At 37.1% G+C, this 27996-nt stretch overlaps 1 protein-coding gene across 2 annotated transcripts; it reads left to right on the top strand.

Annotated features, from left to right (window-relative positions):
* The first annotated feature begins 979 nt into the window (after positions 1–979).
* Positions 980–26857, top strand: LOC141769953 (serine/threonine-protein kinase N2-like). 2 transcript variants are annotated; one of them, XM_074639493.1, is made up of 20 exons: positions 980–1793; positions 2047–2218; positions 6662–6813; positions 7258–7474; positions 9189–9308; positions 12578–12687; positions 16332–16475; positions 17058–17133; positions 17269–17461; positions 18024–18165; positions 18560–18612; positions 18703–18760; positions 18864–18955; positions 19784–19960; positions 22587–22649; positions 22806–22882; positions 23198–23340; positions 23478–23585; positions 24094–24174; positions 24642–26857. In XM_074639493.1, exons 2-20 carry the CDS (start codon positions 2053–2055, stop codon positions 24843–24845), a joined length of 2376 nt encoding a protein of 791 aa, XP_074495594.1. In that variant the 5' UTR covers positions 980–1793; positions 2047–2052; the 3' UTR covers positions 24846–26857. The 2 variants fall into 2 exon arrangements, with proteins under 2 accessions (XP_074495594.1, XP_074495595.1); XM_074639494.1 differs by lacking the exon at positions 2047–2218 and having other exon boundaries at positions 983–1793.
* The last annotated feature ends 1139 nt before the right edge of the window (positions 26858–27996 follow it).

The raw sequence follows: 27996 nt of genomic DNA, 5'->3' as shown, positions 1-27996 counted from the left end.
TGGTCAGCTGAGCCAAATGATCTGGATCACTAAAAAGAGCCGTACTTCCCATCAGTAGAACGCGCCTCGCCGCTCGGAGGAGACGCGAGCTCCGCCTCTCAAAGTAGGTCTCACTACTCGGCGCCAATTTACCGATTTACTCCCATTTCTCCTCCTAAAATCACACATAAAAATGAACTAAACTTCAAATTAGTACTTATATTTAGGAAATATTTCATTTTTAAATTAATTGCTGCCCAAACTTTCACGGTTAATCAGGCGTCAGTTGGACCGACTCGCACTTGCGCACTTTTAAAAAGAGATGCTGAATATCAGAGGAGGCAGCAGGAACCTCATTCTGCTGTTAGTCACAGGTTGGCCCGGGTTAATTATAGGTTTTAGATACGAATATATATATATTATATATTTTTATATATATTATATTTATATCTTTATATATTATTTTATATATTAATATTATTATTATTTTATATACAGTATATATATATACATATATATATAATATATATTTTTATGTATAATTTTTTTATTTATATTATATTTTTATATATTATTATTATTTTATATATTATTATTTTAAATATATATAAATATAATATTTATTTTTATTGACAGCAGCATCAAACACAATTCTATAAAATGAGTTTGAAATGCAAAACATTTAGACATTTAAAATTTATTCCAATTGTTTAACAGACTCCTTTTTTTGTTTTCATTCATATTTTCATATATATATATAATCATAATCATAATATGAATAACAAATAGAAAAATTAAAATGAAGTAAAATAAGTAAACTAATACTAATTAATTTAATTATTAATTATTAATTATTATTATTAATAATAATAATAATAATAATAATATTAAATAAATGAGTGAATGAATAAATAAATAAATAAAATAACTTCAAATATCAGATTCCCAACTGACATTACTACTTTTAAGATCTGAATACTAATCTAATACTAATACCATTATTATTTGTCAGGGCAGCAGACAGCTGAGAAGAGGACAACAACAACAACCACACAGAGCTGTCATGCATGCGGACAGAGGTGTACATGCAGTGCTTGTAAACATCCTGTCAGTAAACCTGCCTATTATGTCCAGGATCATGTTCAGCACACCAGCAGCTGCTCCATCTCCATCTCCATCATTCCCCACCCCCCTGGATGTATGTTGACTACATCAGTATGGTTATTAATGTCTCTCACACCCCCTTGTTGTCAGAGCAGGTTAAACAAATCTCCTAAACACTGCATGCAGGCTGGTGGTGTCTGCCCCGTCCCGAAGAGAGCAGCAGCAGCTCTGTGTTTGCCTTTTGGTTGGTGACAGCACAGGAACATGTGGTCCTGCAGCGGCCAATGCCGAGCCCAGAGCAGGCGATCAGCACTCAGACTAGCAGCAGTGCTGGCACCGGAGAGGAGCTCCCTGCAGGAAGAAACCCCCTCTAAAAGAGACAGAGACACAGAGAGAGAGAGAGAGGGTTTTCGTTACAGAGCAGAGGAGGATGAGGATGCAGAGAAAAGGGGATGTTGCAGAGGAGGCTGCACGGAGGCAAAAACAAACAGGAGGGCAGTCTGTGTGATCCAGGTCTCAAGATGTAGGAGCCGCATCAGAAGAGCCCTCAGTCAGAGTGTGTGTGTGTGAACGCACCATAACATCAGGGGACTTGTGTTTCAAGGATAGTGAAGGTGGAGAGGCGCAACCTGAGAAGTCCTACCCTCCACCTTCACAGAGGATGACAAATTAGTCCTTATTCAGCAAAGGAGCGAGAGCATCACCTCGAGGTTAGTGCAAAGTGCAAAGTCATACTGTTTCCATCACTTATCCCATCTCTTCTTTGCCACTTGTTTTTGTCCAATATGGAAATGAGTGATTCTCTCATGTTGTTGCCACTTGTTATGATAAATCATGGCTGTGTTGTTCAGTCCCTGCTCTCCTCCCTTCCTGTCCTGTCCTGTCCCAGCTGATCTGTCAGGGGGATAAAAGCATGGTGATGAAGTGGCGCTTGTTGTCTCTTGATGTGATGTCGTTATCCAGGATCAGATGTTGTCCACAGCTCAGCAGATGCTGCAGGATAGCCGCTCCAAGATCGAGCTGATCCGACTGCAGATTATCAAAGTCACCCAGGCTGGCAGCAGCAGCAGCGGCGTTGGCGGTGTTGGCGTTGGCGGGGATGGTGGCAGAAACCCCAACAGCTCCACTCATGGAGGTCAGAGTCCTGGGGTCATGACCCCGTTAGAGGGTCACAAAATGATGCACACTGGGTGTCAAAAAGAGCATTTTTATTTACAGAATGTGTTTTATTTTATTGCTTTATATAAATTAGAGATATTTCCAACTTCTTCTCATATGTAAACTAGCTCAAACGAGGTATGAAATCATCAAATTATGTAAATGTAGAGGAGAAAACTGGCTCATTAAACCAGAAATCTATCGGAAACAACATACTGATCACAACATATTGGGATAATACAACTGTAATGCCATTTTTGTTGGCTAGAAAACCAGGTCCAAAGCTCAAATCTATGAGGGGGGTTCAGGCTGGAAATTGAAAACTAAAAGCCTCAGCATCCGGTAAAGAAATCACTGAGTCACTGCTCTTGATAACCAATTCTATCACTCCCTGCAGATACCATGTGTCATGGGTATTTTTTGCTATATGTGGCAGTAAAAACTTGTTTCAGGTGATCAAAACTTGCAAAGACATTTGGTCTTGGGAGTCAAAAGATGGGGGGTTATGGGTATGAATATTAATTGTTAGACTTCTAAATAACAATATCTGTAATTTTTCTCTTTGCTGAATCTCAGGCACTTTTGCAAAACAATTTATTTTGTTTATTTCCTGCTGATGTTAATCCAGATAATGTGGTTTGAAAATGTTGAGATTCAGTTCAATCAAAGGCAGCAGTATGGAGGACAAAATCTGCCAAATTCAAAAATAAATGAATAAATAAACTCGATAAATAATTAATTTATTTTATATTTATTTTTAAATGTATATATTTATTTTATATTTTCATGCATTTATTTATTTATTTCTGCACGATTTTTCCTTTGCATTTCACCCATTATTTATTTTCCCAAACTTATTAATTTCTGTATTCTTTTCTTTATACATTTATTTACACATTTCATTTTACATTTCTGTCTCGTTATGCAAATACAAAAACCTTAGTAAATACATACATTTAAAAATAAATATGAAATAGATAAAAAATAAATGCAAAAATAAATAAAAGGGAAAATTAAAACAGAAATATCAATTTATGTCACATTTTATTAATTAATTAATTAATTAATTAATTAATTAATGGCTACATTTATTTTTTATATTATTTTTGCTACATTTTATGACATTTATTTATTTATCGACTCATTTATTAATTTGTTTTTGATTTTGGCAGGTTCCGTCCTCCATACAGCAGGGCTTCCCTTTCATTGATGAGGTTTAGGTTGTTGTAACAAGCTGCAAAACATGTATTATTTTAGTTTCAGTTCTTTTTTTTAGTGCCACCCAAAACAATCTAGATAATGTTTTTAAAGCGTTTCCACTGAGAAAAGGTCACGTTCAGAGAGCGACAGCGTGACGTCTGTTAGACACTTGAGTTCAGAAATATCAGTGCTGGTATCATATTGGTTGAACCGTGTTTCCTGCCAACTGTCATCTTTGTGGGTGTTGTTCGTATAATCCGGAAAGTGAAACCACTCTGGCAGCATTAATAGAGGCAGAGAGTGAATGTGACATTTAATTCTGAACTGGAGATGTTTTAAAAACCTCTGAAACCAACACTTACAAAATGATTCATGGCTCGAAAGTACGAGAGTATGAAATACGAGACGAGAGTAACTCTGTTCTTTGTTTCCTCGGCTCATATTTCCTCTCGCTGACCTCTGACCTTATTTCCTCTTATTGATTTTTTATAATGTTGTGATCTGCTGGGAACTCAAGTCCTCTCTACTACTGCAGGCAGTTTAATTCACTGTGTATGTACAGTAACTGTCAGCTAAATGTGAAAAAGCAAACGTTAATACATTAGTACTAATACTTTTTAAGATATGATAAAACTTGCAGCAGTTGCAGTACAAAGTAGGAAAGAGTGCAAATAAACAAAATATAAACAATAAAGATTATCAATAACGTGCAAAAAACAATTGTAAACAATGCCAGAAATGTAAACAGATTAACGGTGAGGATCATAAAAATAAACAGGTTTCTCTTCAAATATTTTTATTGAGTTAAGGATTATACGTTCAGCGCACCGTTATTTCAATGTTTATTTCCAATTACACGTTACAATCACAGAACCACATTCCTTTACATTCATAAATATGAAACTATATAATAATATAATATAAAAGATACAGGATTGCATTTGGAGAACAGTGTCAAAAATAAGTAAACCAAAGGGAAAGGAAAAATAAAAAATAAAAAAATTAAATAAAGTAAAAATGAAATTGACAAAGATAAAATATATACTAAAAAGACACAAATTAAATCAGAATCAGAAATACTTTAATGATCCCCGAGGGGGACTCTTATTTAAACATAAAGAAATGTAAGAAAATAGAAATAAAAGAGTAAGTAACATGTAAATTATGTACATAATGCTACAGTATAAACACAATATATGTAAATAAATATAAGTACTAAAATAATAAAATGAGAATATAAGAAATATGTACAAATATTTGCATTAAGACGTGCAATATATAACAAATAACCACAGTGCAAATAAGTTAATACAAAATACTGAGAAGTGGGATCTATTAAGTGTGTTAAATATAAATGCCAGATTGGTATGAATAAGAAATTAATAAGAATATTACAGTATAAATGCAGATTAATAAATCTTAATTCTAGGAATAGGAACGCATCACAGATCTTCCTCATCTTTATGTAAGAAAAGTAACACATTTATAATCAAAATAGAAATCCCTTACCAAAAAGAAGTTTATTCAAGTGTGCTATTAATATACTTCCTTTAAACTTAAAATAAGAGAGTATACTTTCAGTTTACTTTTTATGTACATATCAGATATATACTTAACAAAAGTGTACTTAAGTATACTTGGCTTCTACTGACAAGTATACAGAAAAGTCTAAGTATATTTAGCTTATACTTGTACTTAATCTTTTGATTGAGATATACCTAAGAAAAATATAATTAAGTATTCCTCAGTAGCAGACTCGAATCTCTGCTAAAAAGTGGGCTACAAGTGTACTTGCAGTATAAAAACTATTAAACTAGTAGACTTTAAAGTGTACTTTCATAAACTAAAAAGTGGGCTACAAGTATAGAACTAGTAAACTATCAGTATACTTTTAATATAGTTGCAGTACAAAATAAAACGTAGGTGTAAACTAGTTGTGCACTCAATGTTTATTATTCTTACACTTAAAGGTCTCATATCAGCTCATTTTCAGGTTCATACCTATATTTCGTGTTTCTACTAGAACATGTTTACATGCTGTAATGTTCAAAAAACACTTTATTTTCCTCATACTTTCTGCTTGAATATACCTGTATTCACCCTCTGTCTGAAACGCTCCGTTTTAGTGCATTTCAACAGAATTGCAACAGAATTACGTTGCCTGGCAACAGTTTGAGTCCATGTTTACTTCCTGTCAGCTGATGTTATTTACATACACTGCAACAGGAAATAAACTGGGACACATTTAGAATGTTTACGTTTAAAACCGTGTAATGGTCTAAATATTGTATATTTGTGACATCACAAATGGACAGAAATCCTAACAGCTTGTTTCAAACGTGCAATTTCTGAATACGGCTGTGTGTATTTCTCCGTATATATTAAGCGTTTCGATAGTTTAACAGTATTTATATAGCACTTAAACCTGCTTTATAATGTAAAAGATCTGAAAATCTCAGTTTTTATAATATGGGACTTTTAAAGTACACTTAAAAGTATACTTTTATAAACTAAAAAGTGGGTCAATTTAGTCCCAAGAAGTATTAAAGTAGTACACTTACTAGTATACTACAAGTACATTGATATTAGTATACTTACTACATAAAGTATACTTGGGAAATATAAAATAAACTTGAAGTATACTACTTTTTCGTAAGGGATTAAATGACATTCATTCTCTCATTTTTCACACCCTATAAGCAGGACTTGATTAAACATGTTGAGAAATTAGATACAGAGTTAATGCTTTTCCTCATACAAATATACAATATACAGAAACAATTTCACCATAATTACAGTTCAAAAATGATGTTAATTGGTGCAGATTCCCCCAAGTTAACAATTAACTCAGTGATGAAATGGATCAAATGTTTAAAACTAGACATTCAACAGTCCAAAGTTGTAAGAGACAAAAACTTCTTTCTGTCCAAAATACTTAATTTTGTTCCTCCAGTTCTTGTCTCCTTGTATTAACGTAGCAACAGGTGAAGGTCTTTTATCCGCACTCATTTTTATCCTTTATGCATTTTAGAGCTTTCATGCATTTCAGTTAAGTGTCAGCTAAATGCCAGAAACATAAAAGCTGTAATGTTAAGACCTTTGAGGAAAATGGGGGCTCGCTTCAGCGTTATAAATATTGATAGCAGGAATGAAAAGAGGATGTATGGCTCGTCTGAAGTGAATTCCTTCATACTGAACTACTCCCTTCTCTTCCTCTCAGAGATCTCTCCGGTCTCCGTCAGTGCTGTGGATGCTCGTCTGGCAGAGCTGCAGCACTACATGCAGAGAGAGACAGATGTGTTGGTGTTGGCCAAAGATGTGGTGAAGCAGCTGGAGGGGATCTCATCGCTGGACCAGAAGGCACTGACTGAGGTGGGATTTAATCCATTAATCTTATTTTTAAGAGTTCTGGGATGGATACAGGCAGGAGTGTAAAATCATGGTTTATTATTGTTACTAGATTTGTAAAATTGTTTAAAAGCACTCACATTGCCTGTTAACTGCATTGTAGAATAACCTCTAGCTGCAGAGAAAGATGTCTGCTAATGATCAGTTTTGAAGGACAGATTGGAGCCGACGTTCAGTATTTTAAATCTGGTTTGTTTTCTTGTCAAAAGCGTAGACATATTTAGAGTTTTTCCTAATAACTGAATTATTGTCAGGGTGGAAAAGCCTCTAAAGCAGCCTTTAAGGACCATACTGGTGTCTTTGCAAGTTGTAGTCCCTTAATAAATCATGGATACTTAACACCGTATTCCTGCTGACTGAAGACCAAACATAACAACACAGTGTTTATTTATTTATCTGACCCGTCAGGCTCAGTCCCGGGTGCAGGAGTCCTCCCAGAAGCTGGATCTTCTGCGGCTGTCTCTGGAGAAATGCATGAAGGAGACGAACCAGGAGCCTCTACAGGAGCCTCCAGCAGCGGGGGTCGACCCTTCAGAGGGACCCCCGTCTCCCCAAGACTCCAGACCTGGACGTCCCCTGTCCACCTCGCCGTCCATCTTCTCTATCAGACCGGCCTCCTTGACCGGTACGTAGTGTTGCAAACTGGGTTTGTGTTTACTCTGTGTATAGAATGATTCATTTTCATTCATTACTGGCTTGACGAACTATCTCACTTAACTAGAAGGATTCTGCCACTCCTTCTCACTCGCATTGGATTAGAGACATTATGTCCTGCATGAATCGAGAGAAAATCTGTTATACTACTCTGGGAACAGAGAGTACATTTTACAAGATGTGACGCCCCTTTTTGAATTTTTTTGAGAAACCCACTACAGTAATCTCTGGGTAGCTTTTTTAAATTCTATTTATATACATTTTTAAATTATTGTTATTATTATTATTATTATTATTATTATATTTTATTCTTTATTTACATTTTCTTTTTGTTTGTTGATTTCTTTTTCTTTTCTTTTATGTATATACATTTTTAAATTATTATATATATATATATATATATATATATTTTTTTTATTTGCTTTATATACGTGTTTTAATTATTATTATCCATATTATTATCATTATACTATTTTTTATTTACATTCTTTTTATTTATTTTATTTATATACATTATTTAAAATTATTATTATTTTTCCTTTTTATTTACATTTTCTTTTTATTTCTTTTATTTATATTCATTTTTTAAATTATTATTATTATTATTATAATTCAATTTTTTTTACATTTTCTTTTTATTTATATAATTTTTTAAAAATTATTATTATTTTCTTTTTTTATTTACATTTTCTTTTTGTTTATTTATTTTTATTTTCTTATCCTATTTATCAATTTTCTATTTCCTTTATATCTTGATTTACTTTTTCTGTTACTATTAACTAATAATTATTATAGATATTTTCTCTGTGCTGTCTATCATTTTAACTTTATTCATCCATAATTTAGAATATATTTTCTGTGGTCGGCTGTGGTTGCTTGTGCGTTGAGTGATGTTAGGCAAAACAAAATCTTGTCACTGTGCAGTTACTGTTACTTATTATTGATAATCAATTATAAAGACCTTTGAAAGAGAAAAAGGTTGTATGAGTAAGAGCGCCACACATTTTCTCTCAGATTCAGTCTGATTTGTAGGTTATGGATCCTGTACAACACCAGTTTACCTCAAAAATAAAAATAAATGTGGTTAAAACCACATTTATTTCTAAGAAAAGTTTAATTTAGTGGTATTTTCTCACTCAGATATGCAGCGGTTCTCAATAGAATCATGACTTTAGACATGGTTTACCATACGCTGACCTCTTCAGTGGATAATCAGGACGTGTAATCTGTTGGTTTTGGACGGTTCAGTCAGTTGTAAGCCAGTTTCTCTTCCCACACGAGGCACACAAAAAAAGACCTTTGATGATGTAACAAGGAGACAAATCCTGGATTGCTCTGTTGGCAGTGAATAATGAGAACGAGTCTCAGAGCGGTGAGAACACTCGGGGTGGTTTTCGCCTCCACAGCTGTTCGCAGCACAGTGAGATGGAGAGAAAATGAGGATGTGAAAGCTCCAGACAGCCCTGATTAGAGGCTTCAGTCCCACACATTTATTCATGCTGACTAATGAGAGGGGTTTATTTGGAAACGCTGCGTTCACTTAACTGAGATTCATTACCAGGCACTAGAAACACGCAGGGTTGGTATTTACAGAAGCTTTTCACTTTTTTTACACTTGACAGCAACACTCGTTTAATTCAGTCGATGCTCTCCTTGAGTCATTTTCCTATTTCTTATTTTTTCAGGTAAACTTGAAGTCAGACTTCTTGGATGTGAAGATTTACTGAAACCTCGGACGAACCCAGAAAACCAACTGAGTCCCACTGAGGACAGTTCAGGTGCTCACAGGACGGACGGACACTCTGGTAAGTGGCGTGTTGCATTTTTAAAGCATTTATAGTTTAGTTTTTACATTTTAGTTTAGCTTGTAGTTTAATTTAGCTTGTTTCTCAGCTGTGTTTCCTATTGAAGATACTACTGCTGCCCCCTCTTAGTCGATTAGATACTAGATTACTAAGATTTCTTAAGTCAATTAGTAGTTTTTTATGCTTTTTTCATGCTGAATTACTTATTTTCAATAAACTTGAGCACATCTCTGGTTAAAGTGGTGCTTTTGTGTGATTCTTGGTGGAGAAACTGTTGATTAAAACAACTAATCGATTAGTCGACTAAGAATTTCTTTGGTAGATGACAGCCCTAGAAGATACAGTAGGATGAAATCTTATTGATCAATGCAATTATTGCAGCTACAAAAATTAACAATATAAGTAATAATACAGTAACAGTAAAAAAAGAGTAAAAGTGAAAAAGAAAAGAGTAGCACTTTATTTTACAGGTCTGTAATTTCTGAAATAATTTCCTAGGATAGGTTCTAGAAAGAAGTCTGTAATTTTGGATTAATTATAGATAAAATATAAAAGTAATCAAATAAAGTAAAAAAGTAATAAAATAGTAATCAGTACATTTACAGTTGACTCCAATTACTTGCTACCTGAACGTGCAAAAATGTGAAATGTGTCTACAGGCAAGTATACAATACAACCATGGAGAGTAACGTTTTCTAATAATAAATGAATAATTAATAAATATTTATTGGGGTTTAAATTAGATCTTTTTGTCCTTTAATTAGTGCTATATTACATAGATCTTTCCAGAAAACGTCCTTGGTATTTATTAAGAAATTATGTGGAAACCCATAAAATAAAGTGTCTTAAAAAGCACAATTAGATGAGTGTTTTTGACCTTGAACTTTTATAAAAATAATTTTAACTCAAGGCTCACATACGAGCTGTTTTCAGAGTTTTCAGTCCTATCTTCTGGTTTTCATTGATGAAGTTATTTTGTTGTTTTGTTTACATTAATTTGTGTAGTTGTTTCAAAGCATTTTTCCTAAAATCGAAACATGTTGTAAAGTATGAAAGTCTTGTATAAAAGGTTAATCTAATCACTGTGCTTATTGAATTTTATTACATTATATCCTCTGCCAAGGATGTTGGAAGTCATCCCAAGAAGCCATTTTCTAAATGCCATGACATTTACTGCCCAATTTTATAAAATTGCACAGAAAAGACAAATGGAATAAACTGGCTGCAGTTTTGGAAGGAGGAGAATCTCCGTTGGGTTTCTCTGTGTGGCTCGGAGAGAAGAGCAGCTCGCCATTAAAAGGATTAAAGTTTCAGGTTTGATTCCAGCTGTGATGATCCACACTCATTTTATATTTAGCTGGTGCTCTTAGTCGTTGTGTCTACAGTCAGTTTGCTCTCATCAGCATCAGCTCTGATAAACTAACCTGTTCTCTACCTGCTCAGCAGCAAACAGCAGACAGACACAGTTAGAGACTAGCTGGTTAATAACATGTCTTTTGACAGGATGACAATGTTGCTCTGTGTCTGCTGGTTGTAGACGGTGTAGCTAAACTTTATTAGATAATAATATGTCAGAGTTATGAGTCTGTAAACTTGTTGTGGAGGTTTTCTGCCCCAAAGCGGCCAAAAAAAACAATGAATGCAGCTTTAAATTAATCCAAATTAAGTGTCCACACTGCCACTTTGCAGCTTTGAACATACTCAGATGTTTTATTGTACCCATACACTCAACGTGTGTTATGTTTGGATGCTTTTAAAGCTCTTATTGATAACATTTTTATGTAGACGAATCATTAAAAAAAAAAATAATACATCCAGCGAGAGAGAGAGAGAGAGATTTTAGAAAGGTGCTGAATAAAAAAATGTATGATTGTGCATTAATCATTTGATTGATGATTCTGTCTTTTAAGCCTCACATTCAGCAGCTGGTGTTTTTATTTTAGAAACAAGTCTTGCTTTTCCTTCGAGGCCAAAAAGAGGCTCTTCACTGCCACCTTTATGTCTGTTCTGGACTATGGCGATGTTATATACATGCATGCATCCTCTCAGAGCCTACGCACTCTGGATACCGTCTACCATGGAGCACTGAGATTTATTACAAATTTTAAAGCCCTTACGCAACACTGCTCTTCGTATGCTCGGGTAGGACAGTCTGCCTTGTCCACTGACGTGTTCTTATTTATAAGGCTATTCTTGGTCTGTTTCCATCTTACCTACGGACCTACGTACTTCAAAAAAGTAGGTGAAGTTACCGTCTTCACTCCCAGGACTTAATCCTACTAACTGTCCCCAAAGTCTGTACTGAACTGGTAAAAAGGGCGTTCCAGTATGCTGCTCCGTCTTCTTGGAATCAGTTACAAAATTACCTGAAACTTGGAGAGCTGGTCTCTCTGAATGTCTTTAAAGTGCTTCTAAAACATTTGGAAACAAGCACATCTGGCTGCAGATGTTTTTGAATGCTGATGAATGTTTTTTTTTGACACCTTATGATTCTGTAATTTGTTCTTTGTCTTTGTTTTCAATTGTTATGTTTGTTTTATGTCTGCAACCGTGTAACTGTTGGAAAAGAGATTTTTAATCTCAATGAGTTATTACTCCTGATTAAATAAAGGTTAAAAAAAAATAAAAAAAATAAAATTGAAGTTTCTATGAAGCATTTCACCCGTGCAAAACTTCTACAGAAAAAAGTTGACTAATATATCTATCATTATAACTCATCACACATTTCCAGGTAGAAGCTCATAAACCCACAAATAATCGCTGAAACTTTATTTGAAAGTTCACAGTGTCCTAATACGTTTCCTGGAAAGAACTATGTAATTTGGTACTAATTATAGACAGTTGTTTGAGCTTAATTAGTTGTCTCAAGTTCATAAGAAGTTATTTATTTCCAGAGGAATTTCCTTGGAAAGGTCTGTGATTTTTTATTAGACATTTTTTTTTATCAATTTTATACAATAGTCCAGAAAAGACGTTTAGTTTTAACTGTATTTTTTACTAATGAAAAGAACCTGAACTTCCAGTAAACACCAAAAGGATAAAGAATAGTAATTTAACAAGTTTATGATGACTTTAATTGGTGAAGGTGTTCGGTTGACAGTTGTAATAATCAGACTACTGTCTTATTCATGATTAGAAACACTTTCTGTAAACACACAGACTAAGGGAGCAGTGGGATAGATTGGATAAGACAGATCAGTCAGTTGTTGGGATCGAGCTTGTGTTGAGTTTTTGGTTTCAGTGACGTGTTATTTGTTCCTGTACCTCAGTGGAGATCAGCGCGGTGCTCAGATTGGACACCAGAGTGGTCGGCCGGACGCGCTGGGCGGCCGTCAGCAGGCTGAACTGGGATCAGACGTTCTGCATCCAGCTGGAGCGGGTGAGTCCAAGAGAGTTAAGCAAAAAGTCTTTTAAATCACATCAATTATAGCGGCAAGTTTATGTAGAAAGTATATGAAAAGCTGCACCACAAATTTCCCATCATTTCAACCCCCTTTACTGTAGACCAGCTTCCAGTATCTGAGTCATTCTTCATGTTCATTCTGATCCACGCCGCCCACGTCGGACCAGTCCTTCCTCTCTATTTACTTCCCTCCAGATCATCCTGTTTCAGCCTGAAATAAGTTGTTGAATTACATACACGAGACGTCATTGAGATACTGAAGATCAAATGTTCTCCTTTTATGATGAATGTACCGTCTGTGACATTGGGGCAGATATAGAAACAGCATCAGCAGCTTACAGGCTGTAGTAACGCTGTATGTGCTGCTGACACACGTATATAATACAGCAACCACAGGACCGTACACACTGTACAAGGGCACCATGCAGGACGGAGAATACACAGGAACGGAAGTAGAGTTGCATGAGGTACTTCTCCATAGTCAGTGTATTACCTACAGTAGATGGAGTTTGGAGAAACAGACAGGAGTACCAGCACGGGATGTATTTTAGACACCTAAAAGAATCAATATCACTTTAAGTGTACGCTATATTTAGAGTATTTTCACCACTTTACCTCTACGTCAGACAGCCCACGTTTACCCATGTTGATAAGAGCATTAATGGAATAATATGCAAACACACCGCATTCAAAGTCGGAACAACTCCTCCTCAGCTCAACTAGCAAGCGAGGGAGAGCAGCGATGGTCGAGCGAGCTATAGAGTGAACAGAGAGAGAGAGAGAGAGAGAGAAGTTAGTGAAAACAAAGCAGTGACTCAGAGAAATAAAACATTATTTTCTGATTGTTTCACGGTGGTTAAAGCACAAATAAACACACACAACTAATTCTGAACACCTCCGCACAACCCTGCGGGGAAGGTGCCGAGTTGCTGGATTTTGAATGAATAAAACCGAATGCAGGCTGTCCTCTCTGCCTCGGTCAAACTGACACACCGATAGCAGCACAAAACAGCCACTGCACACAGCAGAGGAGAGACAGAGGAACAGGGGAACTCACAGCGATGTAACAAACTCGCTCTCATCCTTGAAATACGGCTAAAGTGCCTCGGTGTCAGAAGCCGAGGGGCGTGACAAAGCAGCAGTATTTGACCACCTGAACGAGCTGCACACCCTGTGCGTTGTTATTGGCGAGGGTATTACACCCCCACGTGGGATCCAAAGGCTGTTGGCTGAAGCGTCCTGAGTATAACAAAATAAGAAGAAAAGAGAAAATCCAGGCAGAGGGAGAAACAGACACCGCCACACACTTCCAGTGGGGCATAAGTGATGATTGAGAGGGATTATTATTGTTTTTTAGAAAATTGTTGCATAGTATACCTTTAAATACTTGACAAATCTCCCTTTAAAGTACATTTTGAACAGATAAAAAACATGTGGGATTAATTGACTGACAGCCCTAATAAATAGTTATATGACCATAAATTCAAAAGAAAAACAAAAACGGAAATCAAATCTTCTCCCAGATATTTATTGAAATCACACATTATAGAGAACAAGGCTTTGGAATTTAGTAAATATAGCAACTACTTTTTGCTTTAGAGAGTGTTGACTTGAATGAATATATTGTTTGAACTGAATTGCTAAAGGCAATAAAGCATGGCTTCTTAGCTGTCAATTCAGTTATAGATGTGGAATTTGACGATTAATCGTGTACACATGATTGATTTTGTTTTGGTCAACATGTCTGTGGTGTCTTGATCACAACAGACTGTAGATAAACATCAGACCTCTTACATCAGGTCACCCTCTGGGTCTGTTCTCTCCTCATACATCATCTCATCCTCAGTGATGAAACTCTCTCCTCCAGACTCTCCATCATCTTCATCATCTTCACTCTCCACCTCTGTTACAGCTTCTTCTGTCTGCTTCTCCTCGGTGCTGTTTGACGTCATGTTGGATAAATAAATGTCTCTAAAGCAGCAGTCGGTCCCGGTCCAGTCCTCCGTATAGTAACTCATTGAACAGACCGGTGAACTCTCCGGTACTTTCTCCTGAAACAACGAAGCGTGCATTTTTTTCACAGACGCTGCTGTGGTGCATTGCTGCTCTCTACTGGTTGTTATTAATGATCCCTTTAACAGTTATTTATGTGTGTTTATATAGTTATAGTATAGTATACTGTGCAGATATTCCATCAGTTTCTTCCTTTTAGTCCAGTTATTCACGTTCAGTAAAGTGTGCAGAGTAAAAACAGTTTCTCCAGCTGCTCCCAGAACAGCTTCCTCTTATGAACTGTTTATTTATTCATTTATTCATTTTCAGTGGTGGAAAAAGTATTAAGACTTTTTACTTAAGTAAAAGTAGCAAAACTACAGTGTAAAAATACTGTAATTATTATACTAATTATTTTAATGATTTAGTTATTTATTTAGTTATTTTTTGATATTTCAATTTCTTTATTTTCAGTGGTGGAAGAAGTATTAAGACGTTTTACTTAAATACAAGTAGCAAAACTACAGTGTAAAAATACTCGAATTAATATATTAATATTATTATTTAGTTATTTTGTGATATTTTAATTAATTACTTAATTAATGTATTTATTTTCAGTGGTGGAAGAAGTATTAATACTTTTTACTTAAGTAAAAGTAGCAAATCTGCAGTGTAAAAATATTCTAATTATTATACTAATTATTATTATCATTTAGTTATTTATTTATTTATTTATTGATATTTTTATTTATTTATTTATTTTCAGTAGTGGAACAAGTATTACGATTTTTTACTTTAGTGGAATTAACAAAACTACAGTTAAAATTAGTCTAATTATTATACTAATTATTATTATTAGTTAGTTATTTATTCAGTTAATTTTTGGTATTTTCTTTTATTATTTATTTATTTTTATTTTCTATTTTGTTATTAATTTTATTTTTTGGTTATGATTATTGTTATGATTATTAAAAAAAATTCTCCTCCCTTGTTAGAGTTAATCATTTTGTATGCAGTACTTTTGCTTGTACGGGAGATTTTTTTTTTTATATTGTGGTATTGCTATTTTTTAAAGTCCTTAACCATGGGATACCCACAGTTGCAACATTACACACATTGCTTACAGTGTAAAATACCTATAAATGGTACATTTCCATAGTCAGTGGGTCCTATTGTCCCTTTAGTATGATAAGTAGACAGCACAATAGGATGGTCAGACAGTACTGTGTGAATCTATAGTGAAATGTGTTGATAGATTGAGCATTAATTTGGGTTTTACGTTTGTAAAGTAGGTACAGTATTTAAAGTCCACTGGTTTATTATTGTTGTAGTTCTGACGGTGACCAGCAGATGTCTCTCTAATACCTGCAGATATTCATTCATCACTGAATCTTAATCATTCATTACTCTGAAAAGGTGCAGGAAGGTCACAACTAAAAGCATGTCATTGTGGAGTTTCACTCAATTAAAACTCAATTTAACGTTAAAATTGTAGAAAGAAATCAGGAGATTAAATTTCAAACATTTAAAGCCAACTTTGTTTATTTTTCATGCTTGATTTTATATTTGGGAACCTACAGAACAATTATAATAATAAATGTTTGTGTGTTTGTTCTGTCTGCTGATAGTCTCGAGAGCTGGAGGTCGCTGTCTTCTGGCGGGACCGGAGGGCGATGTGTGCAGTGAAGTTCCTGCGCCTGGAGGAGATGATGGACAACCAGAACCACAACCAGGAGCTAAATCTGGAGCCGCAGGGCCTCCTCTACGCCAAGGTACACACAACACGGTACACACAACACGGTACACACAACACGGTACACACAACACAGTACCCACAACACGGTACACACAACACGGTACACACAACACAGTACACACAACACGGTACACACAACACGGTACACACAACACAGTACCCACAACACGGTACACACAACACGGTACACACAACACAGTACCCACAACACGGTACACACAACACGGTACACACAACACAGTACACACAACACGGTACACACCATGACCTGGTAGCAAAGGTCATAATGTCTGGTCAGGATTTTGTAGTGATCCTTTCTGGGGAGAAATAAATCTGATGGTGATATTAATCTATGTTCTCCCAGAAGAGGAATATTAGGTATTAAACTCTGGGGAAGGAATTGTTTTTCAAACCACATGGAAAAACTGCAGCTGTCACATCATAAATACAATATTCACTGCAGAATATTTATTATATATTTTTGCATATTTCTTTTGTAGAGATTTGTTTAATTGAAATATGCTCAATTTATAGTGCAATTGGCATAAACACGAGTGGATGTCCAAAATAAAAAATTCTTCTGTTGTGGATTTTACAGCTTCAATTCATCGACGCTGTTGTTGAGCGACAGCCGAAACTGAGACGTCAGAGATGTATCTTCACTAAAGAGAGAGGTACAGATGAACAACAACAACATAAATGATCAACAGATTTCATTAGTTTCTGTTCCTGCAGTGGATTTGAAGTATTTAAACTTTTACCTTGCCGTTGTTGGTTGATTTATGTACGATTTCTCTCTCTTCCTTCAGGGAAGAACTTCCTCAGAGCGGCCCAGATGAACATGAATTTTGCCACATGGGGTCACCTGATGATGAACATCCTCCCTCGCTACAGCTCCTTCACCACATTCAGCTCATCCCTCTCCATGAGCCCCGACCTGCTGGCCAACATCATGTCACGTCCACCTGAGAAGGAGCCTCAAACCACCACGCCACTGCCAAGGTCAGAACGGACAAACCAAACTCTGACTCTAGAGAGAGTCTTTTTCGTTTTTACGTTACCTGAAGGCCACCGTAGTTCTCTGACTCCCTTTCCAAGACTGCAGTAACGTGAACCACAGAGTGCTAAACCGTGTACCGCCGGCCGCCGTCTGAGTTCTGTTGCTCCTAAAGTAGTGTTATTATGGTATGGATGACCTCTGAACGTTACGGTTCTGCACTCGGCAGCTCACGTTACTACAGTCTTGGAAAAGGAGGAGTGAGTGGAGGGGTACTCAGTTGGTTGCAATCTGCAACCACACCACTAGATGTTGCCAAATCCTACACGCTGTACCTTTAAGTACAGTACTACAGTTACATTCCACCACTGTAAACATCCTGACTTGACCTGACGTAGTGTTAGATAGTACTTAGTCTAAATCTCTGCTAAAAATTTTACTAATTTCCATTTTTGGGGGTTTATTTTATGACAAACGATTACTATATAGCATTGTGTCTGGATTGAGCCAACATATGTTTGTTTTTTTTGCTGCTATTTTATTGTTTTGATCTTTATACGTCTGCAGCGAAGCTCCAGAAATCAGACTCAGCATTACTGAGGATCGGCCGTCTCCCACCAGCCTCGACCAGACAGACAACGACGCTCCCTCCATCATCACCACCGCAGAACACAAAACATCATCTCTGTCTGCATCGCAAGAAAAACTGGTACATTATGAGATATTTTATACTTTTATCCAAAGAGACTTTGAAAAAGTGAAACAGAAGCAAGGACCTAAATTATTTATAAAGTCTCTAAAGTCTCTGTGAGGCTGAGCTAAGTGCTAATATCTCCACTAGCATGTCTAGAACTATAAATGTTCCAGGTTCCAAATTAAACTTATTCCTCTTCAATTCATTTTAAGAAACTCTTTGAAAACTCCATTGAAGAGAAACTAATCAGAGAGTGAAGCAATACTGTCTTTGACGATAATGAAAATAAATGTTGACAATAATGATAATAAATACAGTAGAAAAAAAGACGAGAAACATTTGAAGACATGTTGATATTGGGATGTGATTCACTGACTGGTAAAATGTTCCAAACTGTCTCTGTCTGCAGTCGTCCATAAACAACACAGAAGGAAGTGAAGACCAGCCTGTATCTGCTCTAAAGTACGAACACATATAATATCTTATATAATGTAAAAGATAAGAGTGAAGCGTCTCCTTCATTTTCTTTATTTTTATCTTTTTATCCACAAGGATGCAGATGGAAGATTTTAAATACATTTCCGTTCTGGGTAGAGGACACTTTGGGAAGGTAACAGTTTCAATGTTTCTCACTCTTAAACTTCTTCTTCTTCTTGTGTTTGTTGTCCTCAGTCAGTCAGTCAGTCGGTGAATAGTGGATGTTTTGTGTTCAGGTTCTGCTGGCAGAGTTTAAGAAGACAGAAAAGCTGTACGCCATCAAAGCCTTGAAGAAGAGAGACATTGTGACTCGGGATGAAGTGGACAGGTAGTTCAACCAAATTACAAAAAAACTAGACGTATAAACGGGTATACTGGGGTCCGCCCAAATTACAAAGTATTCTGTCTTTGGTAGGAAGTAGCTCCAATAGATTGAGGTCTATGGATCATCCTGATGCACATTTTCAGTGATTCGAGCTCCACAAATTTCATTCACCTCCATTGTTTTCGGGTGCAGCAGAAATCTTAGACAGCAATATATAAAAATCTTTGCACATAATACCAAATCTGCATGGAAAGACACTACAAAGGGGCAGGTAGAAGATAAGTCCATTTGTAATTTGGGAAAATTAACCCTTTAAGCTTTAATAGTCACCAACTTTGTCAATTTTCGTGCTTCAAATTAAACAGAATATGATCCCCGTTGAGAAAGGGGTTTGTTTTATTGACTCTGTCAATGCATTTGACTTAATTAAAGCCTATTTAACAGAATAAATAACATTATTGAATTCTTCATTAACACATTAGCAAAGCCATTATGGACAATTAAACGTGTGCTGCAATTTAAATTAGTTTTAAGCTTAAAGAAGACAGACGTAAAACAAAGAGCTACACTTAGATGATTGTATTTCTTAGGTTTTTAGTTTGGGGGCCCATTTTTTGTGTCTTCTTACTTGTTAGTTTCTACTTTTATTTGAAATAAGTTGTACCAATATACCTGTAAACCCAAGGCCATACTTAAATACTGAGCTAAAACTTTACAGGGAACAGTAAAGCAACATTCAAGACATCTAGTCTAAAGGTCTAAAGAAGGTCATTTTGTTATTCAGGTCTTGGAAATGTATGAAGTTCAGAGTAACTGTGTTTTCTTCTGCAGCCTTATGAGCGAGAAGAGGATCTTTGAGATGATCAACGCGTCCAGACATCCGTTCCTGGTGAACCTCCACGGCTGCTTCCAGACCAGCGACCACGTCTGCTTCGTCATGGAGTATCTACCCGGCGGCGACCTCATGATCCACATCCACAACGACGTGTTCACCGAGGCCCAGACCAGGTCCCTATCTGTCCTCCTGTTGTTTAAAGACACTCCACTAACAGTATGTCTGTGTAACGCACAGGTGGAATGTAACTAAGTACATTTATTCAAATACTTAAGTACAATTTTGAGGTACTTTACCTCGAATTTAAATTTGATGTTACTTTATACTTTTAATTTGGAGGCAAATATTGTACTTTTCACTGCATTACATTTATGTGACAACTTTTTGTTACTTACATATACAAAATATAAAATATAAAAGGCATGAATACTTTTACTTTAGGTACTTTAAGTATATTTTGATGCTAATGCTTTGTACTTTTACTTGGTAGTTATATATTTTCTAAGAATTTAAATTTATTTATCAGAATCAGAATCAGAAAGGTGTTTATTGCCAGGTGTAAGGGGTATACACGAGGAATTTTCTTTGGCTTTGTTGGTGCGAGACAAATAGTATAATAACAAGAATTAAATAAAACGTTAGAATAAAATAAGAATAAAAATGTACAATTTACAAATAAGCTATAAAAACAAACATGATATAAACAGATAGTGCAAATATTGCCGGTGTGCAAACAAAACAATCAGGTAACAGAGGGAGAGAGAGGGAGAGAGAGGGATACTGTAGGGGGTGGTATTGAGAGTGTATGAGAGAGGGGGAGAGTCAGTGTCGGGGCCGTAGTGTGTGTGTGAGGGGAAGACAGTCACAGGGGGGCGGATGGGTTGTTGGAGAGCCCCACTGCCATGGGGAAAAAACTGTTTTTGTGGCGTGAGGTTTTGGTCCTGATGGACCTTAACCTCCTGCCAGATGGTAAAGTCTGAAATAGATGGTGTCCAGGATGGGAGGGGTCGGCCACAATCTTCCCTGCCCTCCTTAAGGTCCTGGAGGTGTACAGCTCCTGGAGGGAGGGAAGGTTGCAGCCGATCGCCTTCTCTGCAGCACGGATGACCCGCTGCAGCCTGGCCTTGTCCTTGGCGGTGGCTGCGGCGAACCAGACGGTGATGGAGGAGGTGAGGATGGACTCGATGATGGCCGAGTAAAAGTGCACCATCATGGTTTGTGGCAGGTTGAATTTCTTCAACTGCCTCAGGAAGTACATCCTCTGCTGGGCCTTACTGGTGAGGGAGCTGATGTTCAGCTCCCACTTGAGGTCCTGGGCGATGGTTGTGCCCAGGAAACGGAACGACTCCACCGTGTTAACTGGGGAGCCGCGTAGGATGAGGGGGGGAGCGGGGCTGAGTTCCTCCTGAAGTCCACTGCCATCTCCACTGTCTTCAGAGCGTTCAGCTCCATGTGGTTCTGGCTGCACCAGGATGCCAGATGGTCAACCTCCCATCTGTAGGGAGACTCATCACCCTCGGAGATGAGGCCGATGAGGGTGGTGTCGTCTGCAAACTTAAGGAGCCTGACAGATTGGTGTCTGGAGGTGCAGCCGTTGGTGTACAGGGAGAAGAGCAGTGGGGAGAGAACGCAGCCTTGGGGGGCACCGGTGCTGATAGTCTGGGTGTCGGAGACTTGCTTCCCCAGCCTTACGTGCTGACTCCTGTCTGTTAGAAAGTCAGTGATCCACCTGCAGGTGGAGTCTGGCACGCTCAGCAGGGAAAGCTTGTCCTGTAGCAGAGCTGGGCTGATGGTGTTGAATGCGGAGCTGAAGTCCACAAACAGGATCCTGGCATAGGAGCCAGGGGAGTCCAGGTGCTGGAGAATGTAATGAAGGGCTAAATTTACTGCGTCGTCTACAGACCTGTTGGCTCTGTAGGCGAACTGCAGTGGGTCCAGCAGGGGGTTGGTGATAGTCTTTAGGTGGTGGAGCACAAGGCGTTCAAAGGTCTTCATTATAACGGAGGTCAGGGCGACGGGTCTGTAGTCCTGAAGACCTGTGATCCTTGGCTTCTTGGGGACCGGGATGATGGTGGAGGCTTTGAAGCAGGCCGGCACCCTGCAGATTTCCAGTGATGTGTTGAAAATCCCTGTAAACACTGGAGACAACTGGTCTGCACAGTGTTTCAGGGTTGCAGGTGAGACAGCGTCTGGGCCGGCTGCCTTGCGGGGGTTTTGTCCTTTGAAGAGCCTGTTGACTTCCCCCTCTTTGATGGACAGAGGTGTGAAGGGGGGGAGGGGTGTGCACAGGCTCGGTGCTTGTGGAGAAAGCTGGGGGGGGCTGGTGTTAACAGTGTTAACTGCTGGTGGCTGATGGCTGGGGGGAGAGGAGATGTAGTCAGGACTGGCACTTTGTCTAAAGGGTATATCAAAGAAACCTTCTGGGGTTGAAAAAAAAATCAATTTTTTTCTCTTTTCTACAGGTATACATGTTCTTTTTATACTTTGAACTGTAAATCTTTACACTTTTTTGCACAAAACTACCAATAAAAACTGCACAGCTCTTTCATTTTAATTCAGATATAGTGTGCATATTTTTTATAGTATTTTTTCATATTTTTATTGTAATTTTATTCTATTCTATATTTATGTTTCTTGATTTTTGCAATACTTAATTTAATTCAATTTGATTTAATTTAATTTGATTTAATTTATTATTATTTTTTAATTTAATTTAGCTGGACTCTGATATTTATGTGGCATGTGGTAATATTCAGTATAATAATCTAGTAAAATCTATTTGTTTGTTGTTGTTTACAGGTTTTATTCAGCATGTGTCCTGCTGGGTTTAGAGTTCCTGCATCTGAATAAAATCATCTATCGGTGAGTCGTACCAGCCAAAGTGATGTTGTGTCACTGAACTGAGATTTCGTTGTATTTTAAAGTGTACTATATAAATTAAATTATTATTATTATTATTATTATTATTAGAACTGTAGCTTCAGCTATAATTACACGTTTACTGTGTGTTTTACACAGAGATCTGAAGCTGGACAACCTGTTGATGGACGCAGATGGATATGTGAAAATCACAGACTTTGGACTTTGTAAAGAAGGTGAGCTGATTTTGCATGTACACATCACCTAACTCTACCTTCCTGCTGCAATTTATTTTTAGATTATTTCTTCACTACAATTTAACAGATTTATGGAAACCGTCTTTGTGTTTTTGTGAAGTTTTTATGGGGTTTGTAGAAAAAGGAGAAAATGGGGACAAATAGCAGCTGCATTGCTTGTTTTATATTTGATACTACTGCCAAAGTCAGAAATGGTCAAATCCTACACATACTTATTATTCTTTAATCAAATCTTCCTCAAACCTCTTCTTAAGAATGAATTCTGTGATGATTCTTTTGTCACTGTTTCTGCAGGGATGGGTCACGGAGATCGGACCTCGACTTTCTGTGGGACTCCTGAGTTTCTGGCCCCTGAGGTCCTGACAGACGACAACTACACCCGGGCGGTGGACTGGTGGGGGATGGGCGTCCTCATCTTCGAGATGCTCGTGGGAGAGGTTGTTAACACAAACTGTATTTTTGTTTTTCATTCATCAGTTTTTCAAAGTTTTGAATGACAAGCTGTTTGAAATGTAATGAGTCAATTATGAATGCAAAATATCTCATATTATCTCTAACTCCGCCCATCTGCTAGTCTCCGTTCCCCGGTGAGGATGAGGAGGAGGTGTTTGACAGCATCGTCAATGATGATGTGCAGTATCCATCGTGTCTTCCTCCTAATGCCGTCTGCATCGTCCAGAAGGTAAAAGTCTCTTGTCTGTTGCTCACTTAACACAGATTTTATTACAATTACTTGCCTTATTTTATTTCCCATTAATTTAGTATAACATAATTTGGCATATTTGAAAACTGAAGAATCTTCATTAGAATATAAAATATTTTAGAATATATATGTGTATATATTTCATCAATTATTATTAAACAAGGTCAAACGGATAAACATACACACACACATAATCTTTAAAAATCAAAAAAGAAATCAATACCAACAGCTGAAAATAACAACAACTAAAGCTAGAGGAGAAAATAAATAAATAAATTGATATAATAATAAAAAAAAATATTTCATATTCTTAGCAAGATCCTCAGGTTTAATATAAAATGTTTATGGCTGATCCTGGGTAAAAAGGCTGTAATTATCAGAGGGATGTTTAATATTATAATCCCATATTATAATGGACTGTGATAACTGGTATTACTTATTGAGTTTAAGTACAATTCATTTAAAATTCTTGATCATCCGTCCACAGCTGCTGAAGAAGAATCCTCTGAAAAGACTCGGAGCCGGAGAGAGAGACGCAAACGAGCTCAAAGGAGAGAAATTCTTCGAGGTAAATCACTTCCTTTTTTAACATTACGTCCTCTTTAAATAAATGCTTAACCTCTAATGTTTAACCTCTAAACCTCTTTTGAAAATCAATGTCCACCACTCTACCTCATTTAACCTAATGAGGTATTGATTTGTATTGATTAGGCACAAATACTGAACCTGCCAAGACACATCAATACTGTGATAAACACATTCTTCTAAATTATTGATTCTTGAAACCTTTGAGGCCGAATACTCTCATATTAATGATTCATTTATGGCCATTATGTACGGCTATATTACAGTGGTGGTATTCAGATCCTTTACTTAAGTAAAAGTACTAATAACACACTGTGAAAATACTCCACTACAAGTAAAAGTCCTGCATACTTAAGTAGAGTAAATGCACATTCCACAACTGGCACATTGTGTTGTTCAATATTACAATAAAGAGTGGACTATTGAGGAGGGATAACTTTTGTCTTTCAGACCATCGACTGGGAAGCCCTGCTGGCCAAGAAAGCGAAGCCTCCGTTCCTGCCGTCGATCAAAGAGTCGATGGACGTCGGCAACTTCGACAGCGAGTTCACCCGACTGCAGCCGATCCTGTCGCCTCCCTCCAAACCCTTCGTCCTCTCCGCCGAGCAGCAGGAAGCCTTCGCAGACTTCGACTTCTGCGCCCTGCACGGATGAAAGACGAGCTGAAAGGACCAGGGTGGGAATACGTTATCACATTTCAGAGGACCAACTAATTATGGATTTTTGGATTAAAAACATTAAAGGTTCAGCTGCTTAGCAGTAGGACTTGAAATAACAGTAGTAAAAGCAGTAAAAGTGATTAAAGGAAGTCTCCCACCCTGGTCTTCATAACACCACCAAAGGATATTTCTGCAGCTATCAGTCATCTTCAAACAAGACTCTATACGTATACGATCCCATGACTGATTCCGCTGACTGTTCTCACCGCCATCCAACGACAGCCGATCGTCGATCGTCGATCAAATAAACCAGGCAGCATCTCTTTTGTTTTTGTTTTTAAACAGAGCAAAAGAAAGTGATTATAACCCTTTATTATTCTCCGTGGAGAGTCGAGCTTCGTTGTGACTGTTCCAGCAGTAATACAACTCACCTGCTCCTGCTATTATATAGAGTTTATTTATGAGATCTGGTCAGGTGAAATGTTGTACAAACAGATGCTTGAAGAGTTTATAACATTATCACTTATTCCTCTTTATAGTTTAATATCAATACTCCAACATTGGATGATTTGCCATGTACCGGTCAAACTACAAAATAGTACAAAGAGAATCCTGAATTGCAGTAGCCTCGCAGTACATTTTGTATTGTTAAGACTGTCAAGGGAGGTGTTGAGTCAATTTATTGTTGTGATTTTTGAGGTTGAACTTTAAGAAACATCCTGGCTTTCAGTCAGTATTGATGTTCCTCCGTTTGACGTCATAATTTCAGCCACTTTTCCTCTTGCAACATTACATAACTTTGCACCTGTTATGCAGTAGATTAGGCAGCGACTGCCTGGACTCTGTACGAGTCTGTAATATAGCTGCCTTATGTTGCCCCATAAATGTATAAAATGATGATTGTCAGACCTCTCTGAAAGTTAACGCATAGATAATGTAACGCTGACTCGTATTCACTTGCACTTGCAGTGCACCAGCAGTGTTGGTTGCCTCATTTGCAAGTGCATCAGTCACAAATGTGGCATAATTATGTGATGTGCAAAGAGGAAATGTGTCACGGATCAAAGAGGAACAACAACACTGACTGAAAGACTCTTGATGGAAAAAAGATTTAAATCAAAACCTCACCAAAAACCAAATGATCATGTTATAAGCTTCACCGAGTTTTAATTTACTGCAGAGCTATAATTGTCTTGAACTGTAATTATTTTGTGCACGCTCTGTAGTAGAGTGCAGATACTCCGAGCACATTTATCAGTATTGGCTCGTAAAAATTTGATTTAAATCAAATATTGATATCAGTCTTAAAAATCCAGGCTATAGCCTAATAGTCACTACTCCAAAACGTTTCCAATTTCAGCTTTCAACTGACCAACTGTTAGATAAATAAAAACATTGCTGATCAAGAAAGTGACGGGAAGCTAAAATCAGACAGCTACAACTCAAACTCAATCTCATGTATAAGCAGTGAAGATATCGTTTCTTGGTCATAAACAGTTCACACATTAACTATAAACGTAATTTTGTTTATAAAGTTATTGCCATTTTTTTTATAAAACATATAAATGTAAATATTGATATCCAGTCGTAGGCTCTTCAAGCATCCTGTGTGTTGGAGACAGATTCAGCTTTGCTTTGTGGCCTTTGCTTCTTATCCTATATATATTATATTATATTTATTTAAACTCTTTATCCTTCAGAGGTACAGTTCGTGCTGCCGTTTCTATGCATCACTGTGACAGGCTTCGCCCACTGCCTTGACCAAACAAATGAAAAACCCGATTTCTGGTTACGAGCCTTTTTTAAAAAAACATGGAAATGTTTCGCGTATTTGTCAAGTCATTCCCTCGTAAAGCAAAGACGCATTCACATATCAGTCTCCACCTGACCAACTGTTTTTCTGTTACAACAGTAGAAGTGCATGGCGCCGTGGTGAACTTGTGCACTAGAAATCCTGTAAATGCTAGCGATACATATATACATATATATATACATATATGTATATATGTATATATATATATATAAAAGAGAAGCCATAGAGAATCTAATATAGCCATACAGTATAATAGTAAGAAGAATATATGTATTTTGAATTTAGCAAATCATATTCTGTGATACTGAAGCTATAATGATGTCAGTGCAATAACAGAAGAGGAAGACGAAGAGCGGCAGGGATGAAGCTTTAAGATGCATGTTTGGATTTTGTTGAAGCGCACCCAAGAAATCCCCAATGTTTCCTTTAGGGGAGGGCTGGGGGAACTGTTATATAAGAATTAGGGGACTTTAAAGAGCAACTTAACACGAAATACAATAATATGTATAGCCATTTTATCATACTACTAATGGATTTAGTCCCAGTCTTTACTGTTCACAGCACTTCTGTGCTTTTTTTCCAGAGAAATATTGAGTAAATCTAGAACAGAAACAAATCTGTGACATTGCCTTGTACTCCATTATTATTAAATACTGTCTCAGGCAGTCCTAGAACTGTAGTTGCGCATGCATTTCTTGTTTGTAGTAGGAATTTGAAAAGAGGTTGTGATTGAAATTGTGCGACAGATAGAAGGCTAGTTGGGTCGCAGTTACACATAAGTGAAACACACGCTTTTGGCCTCCAGTGTGAACAACTACAGCGATTAAAACTAAGACGGATTATGAAAAACGTGGTATGGAAGTGTATACATACTGTGATGGAATAATTGATACACAAGTTATCTTTGGAAGGAAGAGGTCCGGAGCTGATGATGTCTTACAAAAGAAGGTTTATTGAAGCTTGATCAAGGAGAATTGTCAGGTCTCCACAATAGATGCTCTCTGCGTGAAGGCCTCACAACTCTCTCCTTCCTCCCTGGTGCTCAGTGTCTTACCCCTTATCATGTTTTGACTTACTCCGTTCCTCTGGCATCTCTGACCCTGGTTGCCCTAGCGACTGGCTCTACGGTCTCCACTACAGGCACAGCTGTACAGATAACGGTGGCTCCTCTAGACAGGACTCCAACCCAATAATGTCAACAGAGGGACGCTCTGACAAACACTCTGACCTTTCTACCAATAAGAGAGGAATTGATGGAAAATTCCATCACACATACGACACAAAAAAACCTGAGTGAGCGCAAAACAAATTTGAGCACTAGTGCCAAGAAGTG

This window comes from Sebastes fasciatus, chromosome 6 (genome assembly GCF_043250625.1).
Source record: "Sebastes fasciatus isolate fSebFas1 chromosome 6, fSebFas1.pri, whole genome shotgun sequence".
NCBI classification, from domain to species: domain Eukaryota; kingdom Metazoa; phylum Chordata; class Actinopteri; order Perciformes; family Sebastidae; genus Sebastes; species Sebastes fasciatus.
Note: the sequence above shows the minus strand (reverse complement) of the source record. Positions and strands in the feature narration are given on the sequence as shown.